Below are 24,627 nucleotides of genomic sequence, written 5' to 3' on the forward strand. Positions count from 1 at the left end.
TTTCTTGTTTCTCTCAGGGTTGTCAAAGATCAGATGGCACTTTTTACCTCTACAATTTTTTGGTGTTTTAATGTTTTTTTGTTCCATTTTTTATAGTTGTCTGTTTTCCTATTTCACTCACTATTATTTAATTTGAAATTAATTTATGCATCTTCATTTTTTATGGTTGCTTTCTGAACATTTTATAATTTTTATATGGGGCTATGTTGTAATATTTTGTATGGATTGTATTCTTTGTTTGAGATTTGGACATTTTAAAAGAGCTATCTGTCACAGTCTTTATGATGTAGCTTATTTTCTGGCATAGCCTGAAACCAATTGTTTTAGCTAGAGATTCTGGGAATCTCTCAAACATGTTCTTAGAATGTGTCTTGTCTGAAATTTTGTGTTCATTTTTTAGTTAAAGACATTTATTAGTGTTTCTTCTTAATGGCCAGTCGTCGTTTTCTACATGTGTTTTCTCTCTGTAGTACTGCAGTCTGTCTACTGCTGTAGCATTTACCTTTGGTCTTAGCAGACTCAAACTGTCATTCTAAAGAATACCACTGTAGTTGTCTGTTCTCATGCTGCTAATAAAGACATACCGAAGACTGGGTAATTTAAAAAGAAAAAAGCTTTAGTGGACTCACCGTTCCATGTAAGTGGGGAGGCCTGACTATCGTGGCAGAAAATAAAGGAAAATCAAAGTGGCATCTTGCATGGTAGCAGACAGAGAAAGGGCATGTGCAGAGGAACTCTCCTTTATAAAAACTATCAGATCTTGTGAGACTTGTTAACTATCACAAGAACTGCATAGGAAATACCTGGCCCCATAATTCAATTACCTCCCACCAGGTTTCTCCCACAACTCAAGAGAATTATGGGAGCTGCAATTCAAAATGAGGTTAAAATGGGGACGCAGAACCAAACCGTATTAGCCACCACTTCCTTTAGTACTTAATGCCATGGGAGACAGAAACCAGTGTGTGAAAAGCCAGAAATAGACATGTATGTATCACTATTATTCTGGTTTTTTTTTTTTTTTTGGAAAAAAAACAGGTGTTGGCAATTTACTTCTAAAGGCGCTATATTATGTTTGGGGAGCAGGAAGAGCTTTGTTGGATAAATGTTACAGGCTTTTCCTTCCATGTGACTCTGCGTTGTGCTCACCTAGGATACTGCACACAAGTAACTTATTTATAAATCTTTCACAAATTTATTTTGTTCAGTGTGTTTTTGTTGAATTTACATGTCTATGAAGGAATTTAGAGTCTGTGGTCCTTTTCTATGCCATCTTGCTTATGTAGTTTGTATAATTTTATAGTTTAGATATATAGAGTATACAAATCTTAGTGTAGCAAGTGGAGTAATTTGTTATTTTTATTTTTTTTCAGTTATGTGTTCTTATTTTGCCCAAGACCTTTGGCCAGAGCAGAACATAAAAAATTCATTTCAAAAAGTGATACTGAGAAGATATGGAAAATGTGGAGATGAGAATTTACTACTAAGAAAAGACTGTAAAAGTATGGATGATTGTAAAATGCACGAAAGAGTTTATGAGAAACTTAACAAATGTTTGACAGCTACCCAGAGCAAAACATTCCTGTGTTATAAATCTGTAAAAGTTGTTTATAAATTTTCAAATTCAAATAGATGTAAGACAGGACATCCTAAAAAGAAACCTTTTAAATGTAGCAAATGTGACAAATCATTTTGCATGCTTTTACATCTAATTCAACATAAAAGAATTCATACTAGAGTGAATTCCTACAAATGTGAAGAATGTGGCAAAGCCTTTAACCGGTCCTCATACCTTACTACACATAAGATAATTCATACTGGAGAGAAACCATACAAATGTGAAGAATGTGGCAAGGCTTTTAACCATCCATCAACCCTTAGTAAACATAACAGAATTCATAGTGGAGATAAACCCTACCAATGTGAAGAATGTGGAAAAGCTTTTAAGCAGTTATCAAACCTTAATAACCATAAGAGAATTCATACTGGAGAGAAACCCTACAAATGTGAAGAATGTGGAAAAGCTTTTAATCACTCCTCAACCCTTAGGAAACATAAGATAATCCATAGTGGAGAAAAACCCTACAAATGTGAAGAATGTGGCAAAGCTTTTAATCGCTTCTCAGTCCTTAGGAAACATAAGATAATCCACAGTGGAGAAAAACCCTACAAATGTGAAGAATGTGGCAAGGCTTTTAACCACCCATCAACGTGTCGTAAACACAAGAGAATTCATAGTGAAGATAAACCCTACAAATGTGAAGAATGTGGAAAAGCTTTTAAGCAGTTATCAAACCTTAATAACCATAAGAGAATTCATACTGGGGAGAAACCCTTCAAATGTGAAGAATGTGGCAAAGCTTTTAACCAGCTATCAACCCTTACTAAACATAAGAGAATTCATACTGGCGAGAAACCCTACAAATGTGAAGAATGTGGGAAAGCTTTTAAGCAGTCATCAACCTTTACCAAACATAAGAGAATTCATAGTGGAGAGAAACCCTTCAAATGTGAAGAATGTGGCAAAGGCCTTTGTGACTCCTCATCCTTTACTATATTTAAGAGAATTCATAGTGGAGGAAAATCCTACAAATGTGAAGAATGTGGCAAAGGCTTTTGCAACTCCTCATCCCTTACTACACATGAGGGAATTCATAGTGGGGAAAAACCCTACAAATGTGAAGAATGTGGCAAAACTTTTAACCACCCATCAACTGTTAGTAAACATAAGAGAATTCATAGTGGAGATAAACCTTACAACTATGGAAAAGCTTTTAAGCAGTTATCAAACCTTAATAACCATAAGGGAATTCATACTGGAGAGAAACCCTTCAAATGTGAAGAATGTGGCAAAGCTTTTAAGCAGCTATTAACCCTCACTAAACATGAGAGAATTCATACTGGAGAGAAACCCTACAAATGTGAAGCATGTGGGAAAGCTTTTAAGCAGTCACCAACCCTTACCAAACATAAGAGGATTCATAGTGGAGAGAAACCCTTCAGAAGTGAAGAATGTGACAAAGCTTTTAACCAGTTTTCAAATCTTACCACACATAAGATTATTCATAATGGAGCGAAGTCCTTCAAATGTGAAGAATGTTGCAAAGCTTTTAACCAGTTTTATAAACTTACTGTACATAAGAGAATTCATAATGGAGAGAAACCCTACAAATGTGAAGAATGTGGAAAAGCTTTTAATCACTCCTCAATCCTTAGGAAACATAAGATAATCCATAGTGGGGAAAAACCCTACAAATGTGAAGAGTGTGGCAAAGCTTTTAATCGCTCATCAATCCTTAGGAAACATAAGGTAATCCACAGTGGAGAAAAACCCTACAAATGTGAAGGATGTGGCAAGGCTTTTAATCACCCATCAACCCTTAGTAAACATAAGAGAATTCATAGTGGAGATAAACCCTACAAATGTGAAGAATGTGGAAAAGCTTTCAAGCAGTTATCAAACCTTAATAGCCATAAGAGAATTCATACTGAAGAGAAGCCCTTCAAATGTGAAACATGTGGCAAAGCTTTTAACCAGCTATCAACCCTTACTAACCATAAGAGAATTCATACTGGAGAAAAACCCTACAAATGTGAAGAATGTGGGAAAGCTTTTAAGCAGTCATCAACCCTTATCAAACATAAGAGAATTCATAGTGGAGAGAAACCGTTCAAATGTGAAGAATGTGGCAAAGGCTTTTGTGGTTCCTCATCCCTTATGACACATAAGAGAATTCATAGTGGAGAGAAGCCCTTCAAATGTGAAGAATGTGGCAAAGGCCTTTGTGACTCCTCATCCCTTACGACACACAAGAGAATTCATAGTGGAGAGAAACCCTTCAAATGTAAAGAATGTGGCAAAGGCTTTTGTGACTCCTCATCCCTTACGACACATAAGAGAGTTCATAGTGGAGAAAAACCCTACAAATGTGAAGAATGTGGCAAAGGTTTTTGCAAGTCCTCATCCCTTACTACACATAAGGGAATTCATAGTCGGGAAAAACCCTACAAGTGTGAAGAATGTGGCAAAGCTTTTAACCACCTATTAACCCTTACTAGACATAAGATAATTCATAGTGGGGAGAACCCCTACAAAAGTGGAGAATGTGAGAAAGCTTTTAACCACCCGTCAACCCTTAGTAAACATAAGAGAATTCATAGTGGAGATAAACCCTACAAATGTGAAGAATGTGGAAAAAGTTTTAAGCAGTTGTCAAACCTTAGTAACCATAAGAGGATTCATACTGGAGAGAAACCCTTCAAATGTGAAGAATGTGGAAAAAGTTTTAAGCAGTTGTCAAACCTTAGTAACCATAAGAGGATTCATACTGAAGAGAAACCCTTCAAATGTGAAGAATGTGGCAAAGCTTTTAACCAGCTATCAACCCTTACTAGACATAAGATAATTCATAGTGGGGAGAAACCCTACAAATGTGGAGAATGTGAGAAAGCTTTTAACCACCCGTCAACCCTTAGTAAACATAAGAGAATTCATAGTGGAGATAAACCCTACAAATGTGAAGAATGTGGAAAAAGTTTTAAGCAGTTGTCAAACCTTAGTAACCATAAGAGGATTCATACTGGAGAGAAACCCTTCAAATGTGAAGAATGTGGCAAAGCTTTTAACCAGCTATCAACCCTTACTAAGCATAAGAGAATTCATACTGAAGAGAAATCCTACAAATGTGAAGAATGTGGGAAAGCTTTTAAGCAGTCTTCAACCCTTACCAAACATAAGATAATTCATAGTGGAGAGAAACCCTTCAGAAGTGAAGAATGTGGCAATGACTTTTGTGACTCCTCATCCTTTGCTACACATAAGAGAATTCATAGTGGAGAGAAACCCTTGAAATGTGAAGAATGTGGCAAAAGCTTTTGTGACTCCTCATCCCTTACTACACATAAGAGAATTCATAGTGGATAAAAACCTTTCAAATGTGAAGAATATGGCAAAGCTTTTAACCACCCATCAACCCTTACTAAACATAACTCATAGTGGAGATACACCCTTTGAATGTGAAGAATGTGGCAAAACTTTCAACCAGCCATCAAACTTTAGTATACATAAGAGCCTTCATACTGTAGAGAAGGCTTACAAATGTGAAGAATGTGGAAAATCTTATTAACTGTTTCTCAAACCTTACTAGACATAACATAATTCATACTGGAGAGCAACCCAACATATGGGAAGAATGTGGCAAAGCCTTTAATTGGTCCTCAATCCTTATTACACATAAGGCAATTCATACTGCAGAGAAACCCTACAAATGTGAACAGTAGGGAAAGGCTTTGGTGTATTCTTAGCCTTTACTTAACATAATTCATGCTAAAGAGAAACTCTATACAAATCTGAAGAATGTGGCAAAGGCTTTTGTGAATCCTCAGCCAGCCCTTGCTAAACATAAAATAACTCATACTGAAGCATGTAGGAAAGCTTTTTACCAGTACTCAACTCTTACTAACCATAAGCGACTTCACACTGAAGAGAAATCCTACACTTCTGATGAATGTGGAAAAGTTTTTAACTGGTCCTTAAACCTTACAAAACATGAGATAATGCATAATGAATGGAAACTCTACTAATGGTAGTGTGGCAAAGCCTTTAGTGTATTATTAACCTTTACTAAACATAAGGTAGTTCATACTGGAGAGAATTCCAACAAATATGAAAAATGTGATGAAGATTTTAACAAGTTCTCAACACTTATTACACACAATTCATACTGGAGAGAAACCCTACTAGCACGAAGAATGTGGCAAAGTCTTTTACGAGTCCTCAGTTCATAGCAGACATAAAATAATTTATATTGGAGAAAAACTCTATGAACCCAAAAGATGGGACAATGCTTTTAACAACACCTCAAACTTTTTTTTTTTTTTTTTTTTTTTTTGATGGAGTCTCACTCTGTCACCCAGGCTGGAGTTCAGTAGCATGTTCTCAGCTCACTGCAAGCGCCGCTTCCCGAATTCATGCCGTTCTCCTGCCTCAGCCTCCCGAGTAGCTGGGACTACAGGCGCCTGCCACCATGCCCGGCTAATTTTTTGCATTTTTTAGAGATGGGGTTTCACCATGTTAGCCAGGATGGTCTCTATCTCCTGACCTCATAATTCACCTGCCTTGGCTTCCCAAAGTCCTGAGATTGCAAGCATAAGCCACTGTACCCGGCTCACCTCAAACTTTTGGAAATATGTTCCCAGACCCCAGAAATGTGAAGAATATGTCAAAGGCTTTAAATGGTTGTCAGTCTTGATTGTAGGTAAGATACTTCATACTGTAGAAAACTACATGTGTGAAGAATGTGACAAAACTTTTAGTGCTCACATTTTATTGCACAAGAAAGCATTTATACTTGAGAAAAAAACTGTAGAATTATAAAGAATGTGGAAAAGCCATTGGTATCTGCTCATATCTTAACATCAAAGAACTCAATAAAAGCATTGTAAGTGTAATTACTGGCAAAATATCTTTCAGAAAATATAAACCGTTAAAGTGAAGAAGAGTATTCATTCTGAAGACAAACATTACAAATGTACAGGGGGTTGTAGTATGATTACTTGTGTCATAGACATTATTGTACAGATTTTGTATTAGAGGAAAGCCCTGAAACAGTTTCTCAAACCTTGTTCCACGTAAGGGAATTTATATTGGAGAAAAACCTAATAAATGTAATGATTTTGAATGAAGAATTGTTAAAAAATGACAGCTAAAAAAACACCGGAGTTGATAGTAAAATATATTTTTACAGATGCAGTAAATATGAAAAAGACATTTACTTCAAAATTAGGTGTATGTCAACATCAGATATTTCACAGTTGAAATTTCAACTAAGGCACTGACCCTCCAGACATTACACTAAATCAGAGTGTTGAGTGTAGAAAATTACCCAAAACTAAAGATGTTAGGTAAATTATTTGCAAATAACTTTAAGAAAACAGAATTACAATTGCATTCAAAGTATACTATTTTCAATGAAAAAACTTAGTTTTTTTGGGGGGGGGAATTAGTAATGATATAATTCATCTCACAAATTACTTCATGCTGTATCTTTTATTTTAGTGGTCATAATAAAAATCATAGAAAAATATAAATAATATCCATATATTTCTAAGTCCTGAATAAGTAGTTTTTCAAATTTGTTAAATATTTTTATTTGAACATGTGAACTCTGGCCGCAAACACATACAGACTTTGAGTGCTGATTCACATAAAGTTAAATACACACGTTAGTCTAATGATATGCCTTAATTGTAATAGAATCGTAGAGTGTGTTTGTGTGTGTATGAGCTTTACCTATTTTCAGAAAAAAAGCAATATTAGAACAAAAATTAATAAGGTGTCTAATTTACTAAACTAAAAACCTCAAGAATGCTGAATGCAAATCTGTTTAATTCATTAGTGTACACACTATTTTTTCTGTTACTTATAATTTGTTTTTTGTTTTATAGTATAAGATGTATTAATTGTGAACTGGTTAGTAATTTTCATAAAATTTTGTAGGGCACATGAATTAATTTTTAGATGTAATTTCATAATTAGTATATTTATACTTTTTTAGTTAGAGCATTGTGTTCAATTGGAGAACCTTCTGTAAGCTTTCTATTTAGTTGTTCCTTTTACATTTTAAAATTGACATAAGTAAATTTATTGGCTTATGACGTAAGTCAGTTTATTCAGATAACTACTTGGGAGGCTTCATGAGTCATGAGGATTTTGGGTTTGTCTTTTTTTGTTTTTTCTGTCTGCTGGTTTTTTTTTTTTTTTTTTTTTTTTTTTTTTTTAGACGGTGTCTCACTCTGTCCCCCAGGCTGGAGTGCAGTGGGATGATCTTGGCTCACTGCAACCTCCACCTCTCGAGTTCAAGTTCCCCTGTCTCAGCCTTCCCAGTAGCTGCGATTACATGTGCCTGCCATGACACCTGCCTGATTTTTCTGCTTTTAGTTGCATCATGTGGGCCAGGCTTGTCTTGAACTCCTGGCCTCAGGTGATCTGACAGTCTCAGCCTCCCAAAGTGCTAGGATTACAGGTGTGAGCCACCACACCTGGCAAAGATGTTTTGATATATTAATGTAGCAAACAAAAATGACAGTGCTTATGTAACAAATGCTCCATAATTTCTGCTGGAGTTAGTTTGCAAGTTCAAGTCAGAGATGGAAAATATCAATGGTGAAGAAATACCATTGATTCTTCATGTGGACAGAACGTTTTTTCCTGACTGCACAGCTGACACTTGATTGATTTGAAGATGACTTCTGCTTTTATTTTCTGATTATCTTCAGTTTTTTTGTCTTATGTGTATTCCAACTATGTATGCATCACAGACCTTCTTTTTCTGTGTTATGGCTACAGTGTTCTCACTTTTATTTTTATGCCATGTCATTTCACATGGTACATTGTAGATTTTGATGAGAAAGTTGTTTTTTGTTTTGTTTTGTTTTTTGAGATGGAGTTTCACTCTTGTTGTCCAGGCTGGAGTGCAATGGTGATCTCGGGTCACCACAACCTCTGCCTCTTGGGTTTAAGTGATTCTCCTGCCTCAGCCTCTGGAGTAGCTGGGATTACAGGCATGTACCAACACACTCGGCTAATTTTGTATGTTTAGTAGAGATGGGGTTTTTCCATGTTGGTTATGCTGGTCTCAAACTCCCAACTGCAGGTTATCTGCCCCTTGGCCTTCCAAAGTGCTGAGATTACAGGCATGAGCCACTGCTCACAGCCCGAAAGTTGGTATTTTTAATGTACTAAAAGTTGGTTTTAACTGGAGAGTTTGCTTATCAGTATAACTTTGACATCAGGTAAAGGCATACATTATCCACAGGGGAGAGAATTAAATCATTTAACATTGTTTTTCTTTGTTTGTAAAAGAAAAATTTTAAAAGATTCTTATACATAGTGTGCCAGATATAAAATATATCTTCAAAATTAAATTTTTAACAGTTAATAGTAAGGAATTTTTAATGTTTTGTGATATAGCACAACTTATGTTTCCATGCAGAATTTTCTGTATTTAAGCGTGAATGTTAAAATTTGCAAAATAATAAAATTACCTCTGTAGATTTTAAATTTGAATAATTTTTGATATTGATATTGCAGTTTGAAGGAATTTCTCACTTCTTTTGTATAATCTTTTTATTGGGTGAAGTTTAGCATACAGTTTTTATACTTAGTCACCTAACTGTAACCAACTCCTTGGCTATTTTCTCTGGAAAATGTGAAGATTATGCCAGTTTTTGAATTAAAAGATTTTCTGTTATTTTGCTTGCAAACTTATTTACTGTGTTCACAGAGTGGCCAGTCATAGGACCACCAGCAATGCCTGCACTTTTACTATCTTTAATTCCATTACCATCATCACCAGAAACTCCAGGTGTCCCAAACTTAAAGTAAAAGCCCTAAAATACACTGGCTTCTCCCAGGCACTGTGCTGTGTCCAGAACATGATGTTAACTATCAGAGTTTCTATGGTTATAATTGACAAATGACAAAACAGCACAAAACTATATATTGTTAGTACTATTCAGGCAAGTTTATGACAAATAGAGATCATATTTGAACTATTGTTAACTTTCTATAAAGTTTTAAAAATATTATTTTAACTTGATAGAGGAAAAAGGTATTCTTTAAAATATGATATTTTGAAGTATATATACATTGTCAAATGCTTAGTTGTATGTAATAAATGCATTAACTCACAGAATCAACTTTTTTGCGGTGGGACCACATGGCATTGTCTTAGTATTTTTCAAAAATACGAATACATTATTATGCACTATAGTCACCATGCTGTACAATAAATCTCTTATTCTTCCTATGCAACTATAGTTATGTATTCTTGGATAGACATTTTTCCAACCCCCCTTTTATTCTAAATACCTTGGCACCTGGTGGTCACTATTTTACTCTGTACTTCAATGAGATTAAGTTTTTTAGAATCCATGTGTAAGTGGAATCATAAGATACTAGTCTTTCTGTGACTAGCTTAATTCAACTAATCTCTTCCAGGTTAATCCATGTCATTAAAAATAATAGAATTTTTTAAAAGGTAAATATTCGATTTTGTATATATACCATATTGTATTCATTTATGTATTAGATGTTGAACAGTTAATTCTATATTTGGGCTATTGTGAAGAGTGCTGCAAACAACATAGAAGTGCAAGTATTTGTTCATTCTTATTTTATTGTGAATATATATTTAAGAGTGCAATTACTGTATTATATGGTAGATTGATTTTAAATTTTTTTCAGAAATCTCTCTTTTGTTTTTTTTAAATGACTGTCCTCATTTATGTTCAAACCAATAGTGTGCAGGCATTTTCTTTACATCTTTACCAACGCTCTTTTTCATTTGGTAAGAATTTTTGTAACAGGAGTGATTTGATAGCTCATAGGTATTTTTGGTTGCCTTCCTCTGACAATAATTGACACTGAGCATTTTTTAATATATCTCTTGGCCATGTCTTTTCTTGAAAAATATTTAAGATTTTTGCTCATAGTTATTTTTTATTGTGTAGTTATTTGAGTTTCTTGCATATTTTATATATTATCCCCTTGTCATTCAATAATTTGCAAATACTTTCTCCCATTGTTTAGTTGTCTTGTAATGTTGATTGTATTAGATTCTGTACAGCAGGTTTTGAATTTGAGATAATCTGACTCTTCCATTTTTTCTTTTATTCTCTGGGATTTTGAGGTTAAATTTAAAAAGTCATTGCCCAGACCAATGTTGTCTGTATGTTTATAGTAGTTTAGAGTTTCCAGTCTTACATTTAAGTAACTAATTTATTTTAAATTCTGAGGTGAGGATCTCATTTTATTGCTTTGAATGTGGATATAAAGTTTCCTCAACACCATTTATTGAAGATACTGCCTTTTCCCTAAGAAACTGTCACCTTTTTAAGTATGTTACTGGTATTTTGATAGAGGTTGCATTATATCTGTAGATCATTATGTGTAGTAGAGATAGTTAACAATATTAATGCCAATTCATGAATGAGTAACATTTTCCATATTTGTGTTATTTAATGTTTTTAGAGTACAATGTAAAGTGTTTCACCTTTTTGGTTGAGTTTATTTCAAAGTATAGTTACCACAGTTATTGTGGATAAGATTGTTTTTAAATTTCATTTTGATATAGTTGTTAGGGTATAGAAGTCCTACTGACTTCAGGATGTTGCTTTTGTGTTCTGCAAGTTTAATGAATTTGTTTAATAGTTCTGATAGTTTTTAGTAAACTGTTCAACTTTTCTATACATAAGATTGTCATCTTTGAACAGGATAATTTAAATTCTTTTATTCAATCTGAATTCGTTTGATTTTATCCTCTAATTTCTCTATCTTGGACATTTTGTACCATGTTTAGTAGGACTGAAGAAAGTGGACATCCTTGTTCTAGCTCATAGAGTGAAAGCTTATAACTTTTCCTGTTTAGTATGTTCTTAGGTGTTTTTGTTTTTTTTTTTTTGCTATGCATGAGATTTATTGGCTTGGGATGATTTTTCCTATACCTATTTTTTTCAGAGATTTATCATAAAGGGATGTTAAATTATGTCAAATTTTATTCTACATCTATTTAAATTTTAGAGTTGTGAAATCATAACTAATCCTACGTAAATAAAAAAAAAGTTTTAAAGACTACTATGAACATCACTGTGCATGCAAATTACAAAATTTGTAGAAAATAAATAATTTTCTGAGTACCCACAACTTCCCAAGATTGAACCAGAAGAAACAGAAGTCTTGAACAGAGCAAAAATGTATAAAATGTATAATGAGATTGAATAAGTAATACAAAACATACCAATCACAAAAAGCCCTGGATGGCTGGGTGCGGTGGCCCATGCCTGTAATCCCAACACTCTGGGAGGCCATGGCAGGTGGATCACCTGAGGTCGGGAGTTCAAGACCAGCCTGAAAAACATGGAGAAACCCTGTCTCTACTAAAAATACAAAAATTAGGCAGGCGTGGTGGCACATACCTGTAATCCCAACTACTTGGGAGGCTGAGGCAGGAGAATTGGCTCAACCTGGGTGGTGGAGGTTGTGGTCAGCTGAGATCATGCCATTGCACTCCAGCCTGGGCAACAAGAGTGAAACTCTGTCTCAGAATAATAATATAATAATAAATAATAATAAGCCCTGGATCAGATGAATTCACAGCCAAATCCTACCACATATACAAAGATGAGCTGGTACTATACTGAATGTATTCCAAGAAAATCAAGGTGCGATTCCACCCTAACTCATGTGAAATCGGTATTGTCTTGATACTAGAATCTAGTGAAGACACAACAATAACAAAAGAAAAACACAGGCCAATGTTCCTGTGAACATTAAAACAAATTCTCCATGAAATACCAGCAAGCTGAATTCATGAGTAAATATTTTGCCACAATCATGTGAGTTTTATTCTGTATTCAAGAATGTTTCATTATATGCAAGTCAATAAGTGCAATTTACCTTGTAAAAATAATGGCAAAAAGTTATTAACTAAATAGATGCAGAAAAAGCACTCAAGAAAATCCAGTGTTTATGGGCCAATGACAAAATATACCTCAAAATAATAAGAGCCATCTATTACAGATTCTCAACCAACATCATATTGAACAAGCCATTGTGGATGCATTCTTCATATGAATAGAAGTAAGACCAGAATATCTACTGTAAACATTCCTGTCAACATAGTTCTGAAAGTCCTAGCCAGAGCAGTCTAACAAAAGGCATTTATATAACAATAAAGTCAAATTATTGTCACTGATGACATAATTTTCTACCTAGATTTCACCAAAAGACTTCTAAGTCTAAAAATGACTTCAGCAAAGTCTCAGAATATAAAATCAATATAGACAAATGAGTAGCATTTCACCAATAACATAGAAGCTGAGAACAAAATTGAAAACATGGTTCTGTTTACAATAGACACAAAAAATAATAAAACATGGTTCTGTTTACAATAGACACAAAAAATAATACCTAGAAATACGTTAAATCAAGGAAGTAATATCTCTACAAGGAGAACCACAAAATACTGCTGAAAGAAATTAAAGACAACACAAATATTAACGGAAAAGCATTCCATGCTCATTGAATTGAATAGTCAATATAATTCAAATGTTTGGGCTGACTAAAGCAACCTGCAGATTAAGTGTTATTTCTATCACGCTATCAATGCCATTTTTATAGAAAAAAATACTATTCTAAAATTTATATGGAAGAATAAAAATGCCCAAATAGCCAGGGCAACTTTACACAAAAAGAACCTGGAGGCCCCACATTACCTGAATTCAAACTGTACTACAAACTACAGTTACCAGTATAACATGGTTCTGTTGCAATAATATACATATAGACCCCTGGAACAGAAGAAACCCCTGAAATAAAGGTACGCTTCTACAACCAACTTATTTTTGACAAAGTCAGTAGAAATAGATGAATGGGAATTAACTCCCTGTTCAATAAATGGTACCAAGAAAATTGGTTAGTCATGTGCAGAAGAAGAAAACTGGATCCCTACCTCTTACCATATAAAAAACATGACTAAAGATAGATTAATAACTGTGAGACTTCAAGCTATAGAAATCCTAGATGAACACCTAGAAATTATTCTAGGTACTGGCTCCTAAATAAAGTTTATGACTAACATTTTAAAAGTGAATGCAACGCAAAAATAATTCCATCTAATTAAAGAGCTTCTACATAGCAAAAGAAACCATTAGCCAAGTAAACAGACAACCTGCATTATGGAATTAAATATTTGTAAACTGCATATACAAAGGATTAATATACAAAATTTATGAGAAATTTAATAAGCAAAAAAGGAGACAAATGAAATAGGCACTTCTCAAAGGAAGACCTAAGAGCTCGCAATAAACATGCAAAAACTTGCTCAATATTCATAATCATCAGAGCCACAGACATCAAAATGACAGTGTGGTACCATTTTACATCAGTTAAAATTGCTGGTATTAAAAAGTGAAAAAGCAGATGTAGTTTTGAAGAAAAGGAAATTTTTATACACTTGGTGAGAATGCAAAGTAATTCAACTCCTGTGGAAAGCAGTTTGGAGATTTCTCAAAGAACTAAAAATAAAATTGCCTTTTGACCCATCAACCTTATCAGTGGGTATATAGCCAAAGGAGAATAAATTATTTTGCCAAGAAGATACTAAACAATCACTTGTTTATTGAAGCACTATTTACAAAAGCAAAGACATATAATTAAACGAGGTACTTAGGAATCTTAGATTGGATAAGAATAATGAGGTACTTATACACCGTGCAATACTATAGAGCCACAGAAAATAATAATTTTTTTGTGCAGCAACATGTATACAGCAGAAGGCCATATTCTAAGCTAATTAACACAAATCAGAAAAACAAATACCACATGTTCTCACTTATATGTGGGAGCTAAACATTGGGTGCACATGGAAAAAGATGGAAACAGTAAACACTGGGAATTTTAAAAAGAAAAAAGGAAGGGAGACAAGTATTGAGAAACGATCGGATCTGATGTATACTGCTTGGGAAATGGGATTATTAAGTGCCCAAGCCTCAACATCATGCAATTTACCAATGTTACAAATCTACATATGTACCTTCTGAATTTAAAATAAAAATAATTAAATCCTTTGTGGTATAATGACATGTTACATTTGTCCAATTCTGGGTTAACAGTTGTAATTAGTGGTGAAAGAATTATTTACTCCTTAAGGCATAGGAATGAATGTTGGTTTACCAGGACTTTTTGCATTCTATAAGCTGCTATCTCTGAAAACTCTTGACCTATAGCCCGAGAAGTATTTTTATCCCTAAATATGCAGCTAAAACAAATGACTCTACATCTTTGTCATTTATTATCTGTACAGTAGACTATAGAGTTAATTTGTAACTCTACTCGGGGTAAAATGGTATGTTTAATCCCTTTTTTTTCAGAATGAACCATTTTTGAAAATGTGAGGCTGTGAAAATCCTGCTAAATTGCTGAATTAGGAAAAGGAAATATTTTTTAAAAACGCATAAAGGTCTTACTGTCATGGCTCAATAATGATGAAACAGACAGTGTGGGTTATCCGAGACCTACATTGCTGCAAATGCTCATTCCATCACAATCGTTCTGGTAAAAAAAGGAACAATGGGTTAAGAAGGTTTAGAATACTTTTCTGATTCAATTGCAGTGTTAGATTTCTGTTTTTATTTGCTATATAGAAGTCTGTACTTCAGCAAAAGATGCCATGAATTTCAAGTTAATATGCTCACACATATATTCTCTGTAGAAGGGTCTAATGTGTTTGAATCGAAATGTAGCATTTGTGGTCAGGCACAATGGCTCATGCATGTAATCTCAGCACTTTGGGAGGCTAAGGTGGGCGAATCACCTGAGGTCAATGAGATCAGACTGGCCAACATGGTGAAGCCCCATCTCTACTAAAAATACAAAATTAGCTTGGCATGGTTGTGCACACCTGTAATGCCACCTACTTGAGAGTTTAACGCAGGAGAATCGCTTGAACCCAGGAGGCAGAGGTTGCAGTGAGCCAAGATTGCACCATTGCACTCCAGCCTGGGTGACAAGAGTGACCCCATCTCAACAACAACAACAAAAATGTAGCACAAGGCCTTTCTTGTGCTGCTCTGTTTGTGTGAAATAGGAAGGCAGAAAGTAAAAGCAGAGTCAATCATGGTATTTCTAGTTTCTACAGTGACAGCATCTGAAATCTAGTGTTAAGTCAACTAGAAATAATGATAGTATTTACAAACTGAGAAAAAACAATTCTTTATATTTTTAGTTTATTTTTTATAGTTTATAAAATAGTTTCTGAATTATTAAGTTAAACAACTTGAACATGCAGATACATAAAATTTCATCTGGATGATAGTATTAATATTTTAATAGCTTATGATTTTGAGTTACAATTGCCTCACTTGGTTTACCTGAAAGCAGTAGTTTATTTTCTAAGTATAAATAGAGAATAGGCTTTCCATAATCCTAACTATAGAGATCCTTTAAGATTAACACTATGATTATATCTGAATAAAATTTATAGATTTCAAGTAACAGAAATTTTGATTTTTTAATAGATGTGAAAAAGCAATGAAAATAATTTGTTAAAGTGAGTTTTTTAAAAAAACTTCACGTGTTCAGTAAATAACATTTGAAACCACATTGTGACTGACCAGTAATTCCAATCTATTTTATTTTAGTCACTGAGAAAACTTAATTAATTATTCAACAAATAATTATTAATTATTCAACAAATTATTCAAAATTAATTTATATTAGTGGTTTTGAAACTTTCAGAAACTAGATCACTCAATGGATAATGATGTGTATGCAGACTACAAATATTCTATATAATGAGGCTCATTTTACCTTTTAATATAAAAATTCAATATATTTTAAAAATAAAATTATTGCCTTTTTAAGTCAGAAGAGGGATATCATTGTTAGAATTAATCTACCAAAGTATTTGTTTTGGACTTAATAATAACTACTTTAAACTGAAAATCAAGTTCTACATACTACCTAAGGGTTAAAAAATGGTATTTAAATTTCTCTTTATTTCTACTAAATTAGAAAATTTAAAGCCGAAATGCGAAGTCAGGAATGAAAACAAGCATTGGATTAGAGTGTGTTTGGCATAATGGTTAAGATTGAAACTCAGTATCAGGTGGTTCCTGATTGTGTCCCAGGTCAGCCAATTATGGGCTGTATGACCTGAATAGTTTTATGTCCTGTCTGTGCTTGACTTCTCAGCTGTACACTGAGGATAATACTGCCAAAATCCTAGGGTTTTGGTAAAATGGAAGCAATTAATGCAAATAAAGGTGCCAGAAGAGCACACAGCACATAGCAAGTGTATGGACAATTTATAAGCTCTTATTTGTTGATTCTGTTAGATCATGATAAATGCTAATCCTGAAAACAAGGTGGCCACATTAGTAGTTTGTAACCCGTTTTCATTCTTATTCAGTCTGTGGTAAAATAGAGGTTGGCAAATTCCCATACATTTATATATGACATGGATATAAATATGAAAAGATTTCTTATTGAGTAGTATTCACACTCCAGTAACACTAGACAAATAAGCTTTTAAATACTGGATGTTGGTGTCAATTTTAAAATTAGAGAAGGAGGCAAACTCTTTTTTCAATCTATTGAATAAATTCCTTATGTTCATTTGTTAAATTTAAATGTAGTTTAAAAATATAAATTCAAATAACTTTTCTTCTCTAACAAGTGAAGGAAATTATTTATTTAGATATTTAGAGAATTTTAAAGAGTTGCTTTAGAGTCTTTTAAAGTATTGTATTGTTTTGAACATAAAAAATCAACATTTGATTCCTGAGTGTTGGGTTCAGACTATTCATGATATTAAAAGTTTACTTACCTACATCACGAAATGAGCAAGCCAGTTGAAATAAAAATATATATGTGTATGTTTCCTGGAATTTTACGAGGAAGAAACATTTTTTCTCTAGTCTAATTTCTTAAAGTTTTTCTCTCTTTTTTTTTGATTACTAGTATTTTAGATTGACAAAGATGCATAATACAATGGGATGTTTTAATATAGGTATATAATATGAAATAAGCCATATTAAAAAACATATTTATCAGCTCACTTAGCAATCATTTTTTGTGGTGAGACATTTGAAATTTACTCACGGTTATTTTGAAATATATAATACAGTACAGTTTACTAGAGTCATGCTGCTGTGCAATAGATCTCAAAACTTATTTTCCCTATTTGAAACCTTGTACCCTTTGATCAACAACTTCTTATTTTCTTCCCACCACTCCCAGCCTCTAATAACCACTATTCCACTTTCTACTTTTTTGAGTTAAAATTTGTTAGATTCTACATATACATGAGATCATGCAGTATTTGTCTGTCTTTGTCAGGTTTATTCCATCTAGCATGGTGTCCTCCAAATTTATCTATATTGTTTTAAATAGTAAGATTTACCCCTTTTTAAGACTAAATAGTATTCCATTGTGTATCTATACCACATTTAAGAAAATTAATTTAGATTTATTAATGTATTCATCTATTGGTTTGAAACAATCGTTTCTTATTTAGGGATATTTTTTGTCAAAGCAGGTGTGTCTCAGATGACTAGAAGTGAAACCTCATGCCTTGGAATTGCCAGATAAACATTCCTTGGCCTTTGTTGTATGCATCAAAAGGATTGATGGCGTGAGTTTACTGGTGCAGAGAACCATTGCAAGTCTTTGCCTAAAGAAAATTTTTAGAGGTGTGTTTGTAAAAGTCACCCCCACCCAGAACCTAAAAATCTGCTTATAGTGGAAGCTTATATAGTGGGACCTTATGGGACCTGGGGATTTCCAAATCTGAAGTCTGTCCAGGATCTTATTGTGAAACTTGGACAAGCCATGGTCAAGAATAAGACCATCCTTCTGACAGGCAACACAGTGATTGAGGAGCATCTGGGGAAGTTTGGTGTCATTTGCTTGGAAGACTAGTAATAAAATTGCCTTTCCAAAGAAGAATTTCCAGGAGATCTCATGGTTCTTGTGCCCTTTCCACCTCTCAGTGGCCTGTCATGCTACCAAAAATAGAACAGGCTTCCTCAAGGAAATGGGCACACCTGGGTATCGAGATGAACACATCAAGCAGCTTACCCGTCAGCTGAACTAGACCCATTTGCCAAAACTGCAGTGAATTTTTATCAATGAAATGGAAGCATGTTTTTGGCTTTTTGGAGAATTTGTATCAAGTATATTCAGAGAAGATTATTTTCCAGTTTATCTTCAAAAACTGGAAAGGAAGGGTCAAAGAAAAGACAGTATCTTATATTCACGGCAAGTAACTCTCATCACAGTCCAGTTCCAAGGAAAATTCTAGAGTTTTCTACATTGGCTGCCACCTTATCTGAAAGCAGCATATTCTATGGAGGAAGGAGGAGTCCTGCTTTGTTCCATCTTCTATTCTAGGGTTTAATGTTGGTAAATGAGTAACTCTAGCATTTGTACAAGCTCCCTAAGACTCCTGCAGCAGTCAACCAAGCACAGGGACGTAATTGAATCTGGAGATTCCTGGGAACTTGTTTTGAAAAAGACATGACATACATATAGGAAGAAAGACACAAACGTAAGTATTCATTTGTCTCTGCTGTAAGTCTATGTTCTAACTTTTCAGTGATGGCTTTGAGAGCTCTCAGAGTTGACTGGCTCTAAGTGTATCTGGTGACTTTTGTATTCTAACCTGAAACTGGTTCAGTACTTTTTCCTAAAAGCTCAAGGTTTGAGAATGGGGACTCCTTCACCAGAAAAACATGTATAAACTCAAAATGTTGCTTGCAGTTCTATGGTGTTTAGACCTTTCTCAATTACCTGTGCTCTTTACCGGTTTTGTTTGTTTTGTTTTTTGTTTTTGTCTTTGTTTTGAGATGGAGTCTCACTCTGTTGCCCAGGCTGGAGTGCAGTGGCATGATCTCAGCTCACTGCAGCCTCCACCTTGTGAGTTAAAGTGATTCTCCTGCCTCAGCCTCCCAAGTAGCTGGGATTACAGGCATGTGCCATCATGACTGGATAATTTTTGTATTTTTAGTAGAGATGGAGACAGGGTTTTCACCATGTTGGCCAGGCTAGTCTCGAACTCCTGACCCCAAGTGATCTACCCGCCTCTGCCTCCCAAAGTGCTGGGATTACAGGTGTGAGCAACCGCACCTGGCCCTTGTGTACCTTATGTGAGGAAGTCCTGCTCTTAATCAGTATATGTCATGCAGACCCTGATCTTGCTACTCTTGTTCCATGTCCTGTAGAAGACCAAAGTTTACCAAGATAGCTTTTTCCCTTCATGTTGGCAGACAGTGTTGCCCCCTGCACCATCTATAACTCAGAAATGCCCACCATTTCTCCCCCTGGGCTTCAGGATAGAATTATCTGGTTTTTCTGATGATCAGCACTCTCCCTTAAAACACAAATCAGGAAGGAATTAACAATTTTCTTCGTTTGGTATAAATGGAATTAGCACTGATTGGCTTTGTAGGCCCCAGACAGGCAGGCAGCTTAATTTGTTCCTTGCATATTCTGGTTTCCAGAAGTATTACCCCTTGTCCTGCTGGTAATGACATAGTAGCTAGCAGACCAGCAACTGGGCATCTGGGGATTTTAACCCTGAAAACAGTGGGTCTGATAGTGCTTGTGTTTTTCATCAGTGTCCACCCCAAGTGGATCTGAAGTTCCTGCTACTGTCTTCACTTAGTTACCCCCCACTTGCCATCTGAGCAATTGGTGAGGATGTGCCAGGCCTAGGTTAAACTTGGAAACATGCTTGACCATTCTATTCCCTGCTCCTTTCAGATCAGTTTGGCTGCAATTTTGACTCCTGGGACCCTCAAGCATACCTGGGAAATCAAGTTAGAGGTATAACTGCCTTAAAATATGCCCACTTATGAGGTAATTAGATTGATTCTCTCCAGAGGTAACCTGCCAAGAAGAGATGCTATAGATGTTACTCTTATACTGTAAAACATTGTGAAATCAGATTACTTTAAAATGATGTATTACAAACTTATGGAAAAAGCAGTTATGACTATGGAAGCCCAAGGCTTATATCCCAGCTGTCTTACACTAAATATGGGTACAGTGTTTCCACTCTTGTCTAAAAATGGGAGCTAATACCCTCCAACCTGTTTGCCTGACATGGTGGTTAAAAGGATTAAGCAAAACAATAGTTTGTAATTTATTCTGTCAGAGCAAACTGATGGTAAATAAAAGGAATAAGTTGACTAAAAATAACTTTTTTTAAAAAATAAGAAAAACCATAAAACATGTTTGTAATTTATAATTGTAAACAAATAAAAGATATTATGAAAATCAAATTCACATCTTTGAATGGCTTGGCATAATAGCCATGTTTTTTTAAATGGCTAGATTACTGACAAAAAGCAAAGAAAATATTTTGGTTTTGCTCAATCATTAAGTTTTTGACCTTCTAAATCTAAAATACTGCCAAAAGGATTTGAAGGGAATATTTTTTAGGTGGCTTCTTAGGGTTTCCAATGCAATACAAGAAGAATTTTGATAGGCCAAAAAAAATGCATTCTACATACACAAATTTCTCTTCTCTGATTGCTTTAACATTGAAAATTGAAGGTTGAAAATTTAGTGTCTCAGTATAGAGTAAAAATATTTATTTTTCAGTCAAGCAAATAATTCTGTAAAACTAATGGGTAACAGATACCTATAGCTGACCTAAATAAATAAATGAATAAATAGTATGACTATATTAAGTAAGTATCTAGCCATGCAATTGACAGCCCAATTAAATTCAACTGCCAATATGTGCAGGTGAAAAGCATTTATGTGCAATGTGCTGCACCTCCAGTTAGCACTTTCTTCTACCTGTCTACAGAGATACCAATTATCCCTAAGTAACTCAGAGTAAATACTGGGAACTGAGAATGCTGTGTGCAGAGTGATTGCTGGGAATATGGTTAATGCATTTCTTCCATATTAAAAAAAATCATGAATCCTCAAAAAGGCTTTTAGTAAAAGACTTTATTTCTAGTGCTCAATTTGGATTCATGGAAAATTTAATATTCCGGGTAAGTCAGAGACACTTAAATGTCAACCAAATTTTATAAAACATATTTGAATGAGATCAAGTCTTTGGTGAGAATTTTATTAGTTAATTTAGAGAAAAATTAAAAACCAATACTTTGGGCCAAATAACAGTGTTTGGAATAGGAGTACCACCCAAACAAATGCTCTTCATCATCATTATCATTAAAGTAGCAATAGCACCACATGCTTTCTGGAACCAGCTGGCCTGTTTTTCACTTATGTAAAGTGGTGAATGCACTGAAATAGTGAAGGAGGGTAATATAAATTGAATTCTTCTGTGAAATACAATTTTTAATAAGAAGCATTTGTTGTAGAACTATAGATGAGACTATTTATATGAAGTTATATTTTTACTTTTAGTAACAGAATAACTTCATTCACAATATTCTTATTTTAGATACTATTCCTTTTTCTGCTGTGTATTTGCTAGCTTTGGGTCAAGTATTACCTGAGCTCAATAATGAATATTTATTTCACCACAAACATTTTATTACTGACAAATTTTAATATTTTGTTTAACATACATTAGCTTTTGGTGAAAAAAATTGTTTTTCAGTGTGTTGTTTATTGCTGAGAAGTGTCCATTCTGCCAAGAAGCTGCAATTGTCAGCTCTACCCACATTGACTAATACTGAGTGAAAGTGATTGTGTGGATAAGAAGCAAATGAGTCTTTTCTGTATCTCCTTTATTTATTGACTGAAGAAAGAGGAGGATGCAGATATAAAACGAAAGAACATATCCCAAAAATATCATGAAGAAGTCATCTTAACCAGAAAAAAAAGTAGGGGATGGTTATGTCAGCGGAAAAAATTATTTTGCTAAGCCTCTGAAATATTAGTATACAACCTGCATTGCTTTAACAAATATATTATTTCTTCAGTTTTGATTCTTCAGGATATGATTTAATTCCCTGGTGAATCAAAACTGAGAGGAGAATAACTTATTTGTTAAAGTAAGAGTTGTAAAGAAGATCCATTACTTTTGACCAATATCTCCTCCACCCCCAAGCCCAGGCAATCATCATTCTACTTTCTGCCTTTATGAATTTTTTTACACTCTACATAGAAATGAGATCATATGGTATTTTTTTTTCTGTGCTGACTCATTTCATGTAGCACAATATTTCCCAGGTTCATCACTGTTGTTGCAAATAACAACTTCCTAGCATCCCATTGTGTAAATATATCACATTTTCTTTATCCATTCACTTGTTGATGGATACTTGATTTTTATCTTAGCTATTGTGAGTAATCCACTTCCTTCTCTTTCATTTGTGTTTATCTTTTTTCCTACCCTTTTTTATTTCCAGGAATAGTTTAATTTTAAAATATAAATTATAATTGTTAAATACCTTCATTTTGATGCCTTCTTTTTGGTTAATATTATGATGGATTGAAAAATAAGTTTAACAAAATACTTGGATTAAGGCCATTACTTCATTAGTAACATAATTGGAGACAAAACGGTAAGGAAAATCAGTATTGATTAGTGAAATAATAATTAGCCCTGGTAGTTATTTTCTCTTCCACCTAACATGAAAGCTGCCTCTTTGTTTCATTTCTCCCAGTGGTGAGAAAGAGGCTTCTGATCAAATTGGTCAGCATAGAATTTTGTAAAATTTATTCTTTTGATCTGAAAATTAAACTAATCTATTACCAGTAAAGTTCCGGTTTTTTTTTTTTTTTTTTAAATTTGAGATAGAGTGTCGCTCTGTCACCTAGGCTGGAGTGCAATGGCACAATCTTGGCTCACTGCAACCTCGGCCTCCTGGGTTCAAGTGATTCTCCTGCATCAGCCTCCCTAGTAGCTGTGATTACAGGTGTGAGCCACCACGCCCAGGTACATTTTTTTTTTTTTTTGTATTTTTAGTAGAGACAGGGTTTCACCATGTTAGCCAGGCTGGTCTCCAACTCCTGACCTCAGGTGATCTGCCCACTTCAGCCTCCCGAAGTGCTGGGATTACAGGAGCCACCACGCCTGGCTGATTTTTTAATATGTATTGTTTTACTCTATTCTGTTTAAATTCTTCAGAAAAACTAAGCTGACAAAGCATGCATTTAAATTTTTTGGAATTAAAATTACTTAAAAACATTTTTTATAGAAACTAAAACTAAAAATAATTTTAGATTCTTAGAAAACATCTCTCAAATACTTCAAGTTACCTTCCTCTGACAGTGGATATCTATTTTTCTATATTGCTATGAAACAGCTTTGTCTGTTTTCTGTGGCCAACTCCATCATTTCTATTCTATTTTGTTGTACAGTATTTATGTTATGAATTTTACATTTAAAAGTTATAGTCCATGGAATGTCATTTTCAAACAGTTGACAAACCTTTTTCCATGTAAAACTATCTGCTTAATTAACACTTTATTTTCACGCTTCAAAGTCATTTCAATTGGATGAAAAGCAAAGGGAAAGTTAGGTGAGTGTGCTGAGCTGGTCCTCTCTAGTGTCCATCTATTCAAATTCACACAGGTAATCTTCTAATGAAAGAGGATGCACTTCAACAGCAATGTGGAACATGTGAAAAAAGAGAAAACACTGCCTTTCAGGAAAACGAGTTAATTGTTCTTATTCTGTGTGTGTGTTGATTGTAAAGTTGAGAATAAAGACTAAAGTGAGAGAGAGAGAGAGAGAGAGAGAGAGAGAGAGAGAGAGAATACATTAGTAGTGCAATGCAATGCAGATCCTATGCAACCTTCTTGTTTGTCAAACATACCCTGAATGGTTTTAAGTATTATGTTGCTGTATCCCTCACTTATTGGACTCTGATGATCATTTTCTACTTTAACTATTTAAATATGCACTACACATCATCCAGAGTCTTTTCCGTGATGCTTAAGTGCTCAGACATAAAGCTATTGAAAATATTATTGATTAAAAAGATGTAGTTTTATTTATTTTGCTACAGAGCATTTGATGCTTGTAAGCTTAAGTCCCTTGAACCTTTCAAAACATGGTTCAGTTTTTCCTTCATTTGGAAAGCCAAATTTAGTTAGGAGTAATAAAACAATAAACTTGAATATAAATCATA

At 34.3% G+C, this 24,627-nt stretch overlaps 1 protein-coding gene across 8 annotated transcripts in view; it reads left to right on the plus strand.

Moving 5' to 3' along the window:
- LOC103232069 (zinc finger protein 723-like) overlaps positions 1 to 24,627 on the plus strand; it is a 47,203-nt gene that overhangs the window by 17,091 nt on the left and 5,485 nt on the right. For 2 of the 8 annotated variants that reach the window (XM_073015341.1, XM_073015342.1), the window contains 3 exons: positions 1,374 to 2,528; positions 2,772 to 3,078; positions 3,145 to 5,056. In XM_073015341.1, coding sequence (XP_072871442.1) covers positions 1,374 to 2,528; positions 2,772 to 3,078; positions 3,145 to 4,924 — 3,242 coding nt within the window. In that variant the 3' untranslated portion in view covers positions 4,925 to 5,056. Of the gene's footprint in view, positions 1 to 1,373; positions 5,057 to 24,627 lie in introns of those variants that run through there. The other 6 variants (XM_073015343.1, XM_073015339.1, XM_073015344.1 and 3 more) reach the window with 5 other exon arrangements.

The sequence above is a fragment of the Chlorocebus sabaeus genome, chromosome 5, assembly GCF_047675955.1.
Source record: "Chlorocebus sabaeus isolate Y175 chromosome 5, mChlSab1.0.hap1, whole genome shotgun sequence".
NCBI lineage: Eukaryota > Metazoa > Chordata > Mammalia > Primates > Cercopithecidae > Chlorocebus > Chlorocebus sabaeus.